An 8,531-nucleotide genomic window follows, 5' to 3' on the forward strand; every position below is an offset into this window, starting at 1 on the left:
TCTATTTTCCTACTGATTTTAGGCAAATATTTTGGGTTGGTTTATCCACCAAACTGAAAAACTTCCAATATAAATGCATAAGTTGGACAAAGATAAGCTAACTAACTACATCTCCGTCATCTCCTGCCACTTGCAAAAGCATCGATTGTTTCTATTGACAACATTGCTAGGGTAACTACTGAATATTGAACTAACCTTAAAAGGGTGACGTTTGTCAAGGGGCGAAAAAGGTTTTCAATAGTTTTAATTTTTTTCATTAATTTGTGCTAATTATGGTGTGATTTTAGCGAATAATCATGGGCGGTCACGGACATGGGCATGGCGATCATGGACACGGTCATCACGAGCCTTACGTAATTCCAGATTATCGAATCTACAAAGTGGCCGACTGCCCCAAACTGGTTGTTGTTGAAAAAGCCCTTGCGGCTCAAGGCTTAAAAGACCCCTGGTTGCGTAACGAAGCCTGGCGCTACCACAAGGGTTTTGGCACGAAGGCGCAGATGATGAAACTCACCTTTTTTCGAGGCTTTAAATATGGCTTCGCAGCCTTTGTATTGACTATGGTTGGCACCAAAATCTACGAACAACAATTTCCTGATGAACATGGACATGGTCACCATTAACTTGTGTCTTTACTGCTTTAGCGGAATGATTTGTAGTAAATAGCTGTTAAGTGTTTGCTGGAATTTTTGCTAATTGCCCCACTGCCAATCCCACGATTTTCTGGTTCGATATACGTTTTCAATGTTTAGTGTAAAACGTTATAATAGAAAATTTTATCTTTTAGCAGTGAACAGTGTTTGTTTAGCTTCGTAATCCGTCAGTTGCGCTGAGCGAATTCGCAATCAGCTGTCCAGCTGACAACTTGCTCAGGGTCAGCATTTTTCAGATATAGATCTCTTTCATAATAGTTTATCTAAGTGCATTTTCTAGCTGTTTTGGCATGTTTTCCTTAAGGCAAATCGCTAACTTGGCTGTCAGGTAAGTGCCAGTGCTTTGTTGTTTATATACATTACATAATTCTTAATTAACATTTGTTTGGTTAAGGGGCGCAAGGTCTAAGCACAGTTTGCCGGACCTTCCTTACGATTATGCTGCGTTGGAGCCTGTGATATCACGTGAAATTATGACCCTTCACCACTCGAAACATCATCAGACTTATGTGACCAACCTGAACGCCGCAGAGGAAAAACTCAAGTCTGCTGTTGAGAAGGGAGATGTGTCGTAAGTATGTAGGCTCCATGCACCATGATTGGCTGAAATCGCCCAGTTGCTTAGTAGTAGGTAGCTGTGGAAAGTTTCTAGGAGTTTTTAAAGTTTTTTCTCAATTTTGAGGATAACATTTACCAGATACTACATATTCCTTTTCTGATGGAATCATATTCGTTATCTCATTTCTTGGTCCGTTTCGTTAGAGCTGACAAGTGAAAAATCAATACACTGTTTTAAGAAAAAATAAGAATCCTAAGAAAAGAAATTAATTTCAGAACGCAAATTTCACTAGCGCCAGCCGTTAAATTCAATGGAGGAGGACACCTGAATCACTCAATCTTCTGGCAGAATTTAAGCCCCAGCAGCTCAGATCCCAGTGCTGATCTCTGCACAGCCATCAACAATTCATTTGGTGGCTTGGAGAACTTGAAAACTCAATTATCTGCAGCCACTGTGGCCATTCAAGGCTCTGGCTGGGGATGGTTGGGATGCGAACCTAAAACAGGTATTTTTCTTTGGTAAAACCCGTCCTAAGAAAGGTTTTCTGAGGCACATTTTCAGGCCTACTTCGAATAGCCACCTGTGGAAATCAGGACCCCCTTCAAGCTACCACAGGGCTGGTTCCGTTATTGGGAATCGACGTCTGGGAGCATGCTTATTATCTTCAGTACAAGAACGTGCGGGCTGATTATGTGAAAGCTATTTTCGACATAGTGAACTGGAAAGATGTTAGCGAAAGGTACCAGAAGGCCAAGGCATGTTAAAAATATATTAAGTTTATTAGTCAACTTTCGCTTTTTTTGTGAATGTAAAACCAACTACTATTGCTTTCCATACGCTATATTGCGATTAGAATAAAAATTTAATGCTCCAGTATCCAACGAGTTTCTATTAAATTGTACGCATCCGAATCTTCTAGAGAGATTGATAATAAAAATGCATCATAAATTGGAAGTAATAAGAATAAGAAAGGAACCAAAGCAGCATATTTAGGCAAAAAATGCTTAGAAATCGTTGTTCTGCGTTGCGTTTTTTAAGCCCTCACTCACGTTCGAAAAAAAAATAAAAATAAAAACTAGAATTATATTTGTCATGTACATCTCTTACATAAGATAAAGTTACTAGAACATAACTGTTTGTTCTAAATACAAAACTCGATATAAAATAGTTATACCTAATATCACATTTGAACAATAAATTACAATATCGTCTATTAACAGGGGAATAAATAACCGTTTATACACAATTGACTGTGTTGTTTCCATCGAGAACACAGCTGATTATTCTTCTGACGCTAAACCCTGGCTACCGGGGCAGAAGGCGAGGTTCTGGTAAAAAATACATGGACAATTGTGTTCTTTTTTTCAGCAGTAATGGTTTTGTTCTGCACCATGAGGATACTGTCGCCGGATGGGGCTTCAGTGCCCCTCCGTAGAATTGTTGATATCACTTGGGAAAACATCCCGTTGCTTTGACTCTGTGTTTCATTATTCGACTTTCTACAAAAGCAAATCAAGTTCCGCCACATGTAATACGTTTTCGGACTGTATACCCACAAAGTAGCAAAAATAATACTGCTCTTCCTTAACAGTAATTTCAGTAAAGTTAATTTAAACGTGTGGTAAAACTGGAACATGAGGTACATCAAGTAAGGCACACTGATTCCAACACTGATCACCAACAGTCGGTAGAATAGTCTTTCTAGCTTCACAGGACTTCTGCCGGCATTTATGAGGGTTTTCCGCACATCTTTTAAGGCAACTGAGGTCAGTAACGCCAAAACGCTACTAATCATCATGAAAAACAGCTGGAACGCCACCAGGACTCTGTTAGTGACTTCGCAGAATCCCGAGTGGTGATTGATGCTGATATGATTGGACATCAGCACATAGAACATGGGAATAGCTGAGAAGATCCAGACAATGGCATGGAGGCGACTGGATACTTTCTCTATGGCTTCAGTAGACCATTCTTTCACGGCACTGAGGAACCACACTAAGCAGAACACTGTCCACCAAAGAGTGTAGGCGATATCACAGAAGAGAAGAATTAAGGCGATTCCAACGCAGGAGAGACTTTCGGCTGGCTTCTCGTAAGCGAGATTTCCTGAAAATAGATTTAGCATGAAACTTGATGATGAAAAACTCGGTATTTAAATGAAAGGAGCAGCTATTTATCTGACGATCTATTGGGCTTAGCTCTCCAAACTTTGAGAAGAAACAGAAACTTGAGTATTTTTGAGCTAATTGAACTGTTTGTCAAAGTTAATGACAATCGATCAAATGCATGTCATGACTCCAAGTTAGGCCTGTCCCACGCATCCGTTTGGAGATCTGTCAGTTCGAACGACGGCGGACGAATTGACAGATCTCCAACCAATAGAAACACTTTCGGATCATCGTATAAACGGATGAATGGGTCACAATTGAGCGATCCCATTTAAAATGCATGTAACCTAGACAGATTTTCATTGAATTTAAAACGCAATAGTTCAAAAGTGGAAAGTTATATAGGGATATGGTTTGCAGTGTTGTATAGCCCAATGCTTTCAAAATCGCGTTTGGTACCTGATCTGGGCTTATTGCGAAGAAAAATACCCTAAAAAAGTCTTTACAAAATCTCTGATTTTCAGCGTTTTAGCTTGCTGTGTTGCCAGAGTGTCATTTGTAAATTCGGATAGAGCCAAACGAAACAATTAATTAATTGTATCATTCAATGAATTCATTAAATCATGAGGTGAATGCGTTTGGGCGTGTTTGGGAACCCCAGTTGGCGACATTGCCATTTCTCAGTCTGGTCACCCTGTGTATCATGGGCTTTAGTCGATTGTGTCATAGTGACGAGACCACTCTGGCCGAGAGTTAAGATTTCCAGAAATCCCAGAACTTTTCCAATTTCGGGCCGCAAATTTGCAACTTTTTGAAAGATTGAGTTTTCTTGGTCGTTTAATGCTTTTTTCCCAACCAGTAGTGCGACCTTTGCAACAAAAACGCGGTTTTTACTTGAGAAGTTTTTGAAGTCTAGTGTCAAGTAGAGATTCTGGAGGTTTCTTCAAGGATTTGAGGATTTATTATCATGGAAATGGACTGGTATCTTCTTACGGACTATGGCATATGGCATAATAAGAAAAAAAAGAAAAGTAAAATGGAAAAAAAACATGTCAATTTGTTACCTGCACAAGTATATGGTCCTTCTATACATCGAATTAAATAAATGGTGCTGCTAACAAACCCGCAGGAAGTCAAGTACAGGATAGGCCGAGCTGGCCATCTGAACCTTTTGGGTTGAATGATGAAAGTAATTAGCCCAAAAGTGGTGAAAATCAAGCAATTAATTGACGATATTCCAACCCAGAGCTGAAATTAAAAAATATGGATTAATTAACACTAAACCAAAGTAACAGTTGTGTAAAGAAACGCTATTTCAAAAAACATTTTCCGCTGGTTTCAAGTCCAAAAACGTAGGTAAGAACGGACTAAAAAAACTACATACTGAAAATTTGACGCTGTGCCTGAATTTTTCCACTTTTTTTGCTTAATTTTTTCCAAATTTTTACAGCTAAATATACAATTTTCTAAATCAAATAAGTTTCCACATATTTGTACCACCGCACACTCTTCTTGGAAAAGACGTTTTCCGGAAATTCGAAACAAATCCACATTTTGCAGAAAAAAATGCAACTTACCTCAAAAGTGGCAACTTCTTTAGGATCAAAATGCTGCTTGCTCTTGCAAGCAGGAACACACTTGCCCGCACTAGGCAAAGTGTTTGGTGGGCAACTGATACCCAATCCTGTATCTTCAGGGTTGAAATAATGGATTTGAATTTGCTCTATTTCCTCCGGTTGTTGCATACATAGAGCTGGAGGCTCAGGAAAACTGTAAAAAAATTAATTCTGTTAATTTTTTCCCAGAACAGCCGTTAATATTTAATGATTCCTACCTAGAGCAATTCAACGCCTTGGGCCATTTGAGGCCTTTATTAGTGAGAAACGTTTCCTCACAGTTCTCTTTTACTTTTTCGCACAGTCCTTTACATGCCAAGATCGGGCCTGGCACATGTTCAGAACACATCGGCACGAATACGGAACAGATGAACAGTCGGATGTATTTCGAGCACTGATGTTGAAGTAGAGGCTCATATATTCTCAACTGCAAAAAAAGTATTTAATTTTAAGAAATCATTATAGTCGAATTGCTTTGATGCAGCGCAGGCTTTCCCAAGACACCTTCAAACATATCATGTCAATACGTCTATTGATAATTTCCCTTTAAGTACTTTAGCTTTATCTCCCTTTTATAACTACCAATTATGACGATCGCGATAAGAGGAATAATACGATTCCGGGCTTATCTCCATTTTACACGAAGGCTTTTAACTTAATGGATAATTATTTTTAAATTGTAATTAACCGATTACAATACAGATACACATTATATCAAGTATTTACCTTCCACCTGAATATGGATAATGTTTTCTGAATGTATTGGAGCACCTTCGAAAAAATTATGCACTTTATCGAGATTTGAATTTAAGATCCAGTCGAATATTTTAATAAGATAATGTCGAAGACCTGATAAACTGATTTTTCAAGACTTAATTGAAAAATCTATAAACCACCCGATGTGAAAAGTGCAGCCATTGCTAAATTTCCACTTGGAGCAAGTGTGGAAAAATACCCGTTTGTGCATCTAGAGCAAATGGTACCTCCATAATACCTTATCATTTTATTGAGATTTTGTTAATGATGAAACACAAAGAATTGCTGCATTGATTTACAATGTGTACCCTTTCAAATCAACGACTCTTTACACTGGTGGTGTTGTTTTTAGAGGTTCTTATCGTTTACTTCCGCTCCATTTCCTCCGAAACGATAATGCTGTTCCAATATGTAATCGGTAAACAATTAAAATTTAAACAATGCCTTAAAACCACACTGCAACATCCTTTATGCGCTGAAACGGAAACTAATAAAAGGAAATTTACATTGGTGAAAACAACTGCAAATCAATTGGATTCCAAATCAATCAACTGCCCAAGTTAATAGTTGTTTGTTCAGACGGATGGAAGTAAATGATTAATCCTGTTGCGAATAAATAAGCCTGGATAATTTTTAGCCTTAAACACAAGAGTTAGTTGCAAAAGAAAGCATCCTGCACCCTTAATAAAGTTTATCTACGGCTTGATCAAGAAGGAACTTCATCGGCAAAAAGTTAGTTTGAGAATTCATCACCCTGTACACTTGACTGACGGTCTATACGAGTAAAAAACGTCGAAGTTGTCTCTGCTCGCCGACAAAGCATATTACCACAAATTTGCTGATAAAAGGTGATAAGGCGTCGATGTGATATTTAATAATAATATACCTTTCAAATGCCGCATCGGAGAAACACTTTTATAAACAGGGCAATAAAACTTTATATGAGTGTTTGCTTATCGTAAAAATATTACTTTAGTGGAGCAAATCGAATCTCAATATGGCTGAAATACCCGCCTAGATCCAGGGAAATTCTACTATCTAATTGCACATTTACTTCTAGGACTGATTTTTCTTCAGTTTGGCAACAAACGTTCTTTTGCCAGTTTTTTAACTAATTTAAAGAAATATTGTCGAATATTAGTATGAAATTGTTTCTGGGGTTCGTGAGTTAATTCGTGTTCTTAATTTTGCGACCTGCATATGCTGAATTTTTTTTCTAGTATACAGGGTGTCCTATAAAAGCGCCAGCGGCATCAAGTTTGATTTGTTTAATGGCACACCCGAATTTTCTCTTCTTTTCTGAAGTCTGCATTAAATTTCCATTAGTCTGATCGAGAGATCGACTTACTTTAATGCCTGACCAGCAATGGCAATTTTCTTACGAAAATTTACTTTTACACCAGGGTATTTTGAAAAAGGGTCACATAAACGGTGAGCTGCTGCAACCTGCTTCTTCCCTCGGCTGTTAGAGGAATAAATCGGCTTTATTTTTCTTACTTCAAAGTTTCATTAGCTGCTCAATTTTTTCTGCAATTATCAAGTTCAAATATTTTAATTGGCTAAACCAATTTTTTCATAATGAAAACAGCATTTTATTTCTTAAACTATCTCCTATGGATCATTGGGGTCAAAACACGCAGAATAAAATTTCAATGAAAAAATAGCTGCAAAGCATATAATTATCCACATTATTCAAGTAGTAGGTGGAACGAAAAATTCCGCAAAAAAACGCACTAGACAGTTTCAAGCACGAAAGAAATTGTCTCGAGAGGTAAGTAAAAGTGGACTGACAAATTTTCGAAAATACTGCCAGATTTAAGTGCGAATCTTTTTTTCAATACAACGACGCAGAAGAATAATTTTTCTTATTCCTTCTTTAACCAATTAATGCTTTGATATCGCTTAGGTCTGATGCGTTCAAACAGTTCAATTGACACTATAAACAAGATTTTTCTCACTGCAAACTAACAAGCGCCTATATTTAAAAAGCAAAACTTTACGTCGAAAATAAATCAGTTGGATTTTCCCTCGAATGTATAAAAACGATGTAAATATTTTACCCAAAGCTATTTTCAGCCAGATTTCAGCCGTGCTGAGTGAAATGGAAGCGAATAGATCAACTTGAGCGCGCCATAATTTTGATGGAAAATGCTCAAAACATTATTTAATTCGTTTGCTTGTAGGTGGCAAGGTGTTGATCTATCGTTGCATAAAATGCGCAACTAGTTAACTATCATCAACTAGGATTAAGACGGGAAATCGTGAGGCATTGGAAGCAAAATTGGACGCACCAACATCTAAAATCTAGCAGCGTTAAATCAGGTGAATCGGGCAATATCAGCTTACAATTGCCGTAAAAAGACCGTGCTTCAGTGCAAATTATTTCATAAATGCACAGACAAAAATAGTAGAAAAACGCATTTTTGCATCGAACTTGGTGCCGCTACTGGGTGCTACGAGTAGGTAGGTAAGACTGGACATAATCAAGAATACCCGCGGTGCCTTTGCGATCGGTGCCGCCTTGTAATTAGCCCTGCACAGGTGCCGCTTGGGCTTTGAGCCCCCAGGCCTGACCGCTTCGTAGTAATGGCTTCTCCAGGGGCGCACTTGAGCCAGATATGAAGAACGGCATATCTTCCCGTGAAGACAAAAAAACTTGCCATCATAAAATACAACTGTTACCGTTCTCGAAGAGTTTCCAGGGAATATTGGGGCCAAATCGCCAATTATTTTAGATATGAGAGTTCGGTAGTGGTCCGATGTTTTTTTGGAGGTGAAGATGGAAGTGAGAAAACGATGCACAGAAGGAAATTTTTTACAAACTTCTTTTTGGGTATTT

At 38.1% G+C, this 8,531-nt stretch overlaps 3 protein-coding genes across 4 annotated transcripts in view; 2 read left to right on the forward strand and 1 right to left on the reverse strand.

The window, feature by feature from the left end:
* Positions 1–119: 119 nt before the first annotated feature.
* LOC109536658 (superoxide dismutase [Mn] 1, mitochondrial) lies at positions 120–2,088 on the forward strand. Its single transcript, XM_019902972.2, has 5 exons — positions 120–230; positions 288–981; positions 1,048–1,224; positions 1,488–1,717; positions 1,774–2,088. Exons 2-5 carry the CDS (start codon positions 944–946, stop codon positions 1,974–1,976), a joined length of 648 nt encoding a protein of 215 aa, XP_019758531.2. The 5' UTR covers positions 120–230; positions 288–943; the 3' UTR covers positions 1,977–2,088.
* Positions 297–623, forward strand: LOC109536599 (NADH dehydrogenase [ubiquinone] 1 beta subcomplex subunit 3). Its single transcript, XM_019902884.1, has one exon. The coding sequence runs from the start codon at positions 297–299 to the stop codon at positions 621–623; it is 327 nt and encodes a 108-aa protein (XP_019758443.1).
* Positions 2,089–2,281: 193 nt separating the features above from the next.
* The window catches only part of LOC109536652 (frizzled-4), a 13,126-nt gene continuing 6,876 nt past the window's right edge, over positions 2,282–8,531 (reverse strand). The window contains exons 2-6 of one of the 2 annotated variants that reach the window (XM_048663947.1): positions 5,155–5,363; positions 4,898–5,090; positions 4,385–4,568; positions 2,769–3,318; positions 2,282–2,711 (exon numbers count right to left, since the gene is read on the reverse strand). In XM_048663947.1, coding sequence (XP_048519904.1) covers positions 2,507–2,711; positions 2,769–3,318; positions 4,385–4,568; positions 4,898–5,090; positions 5,155–5,363 — 1,341 coding nt within the window. In that variant the 3' untranslated portion in view covers positions 2,282–2,506. Of the gene's footprint in view, positions 3,319–4,384; positions 4,569–4,897; positions 5,091–5,154; positions 5,364–8,531 lie in introns of both variants that reach the window. The other variant, XM_019902963.2, reaches the window with a different exon arrangement.

The sequence above is a fragment of the Dendroctonus ponderosae genome, unplaced genomic scaffold (assembly GCF_020466585.1).
Source record: "Dendroctonus ponderosae isolate FM_Combo_2020 unplaced genomic scaffold, Dpon_F_20191213v2 Dpon_F_20191213_2, whole genome shotgun sequence".
Classification (NCBI taxonomy): domain Eukaryota; kingdom Metazoa; phylum Arthropoda; class Insecta; order Coleoptera; family Curculionidae; genus Dendroctonus; species Dendroctonus ponderosae.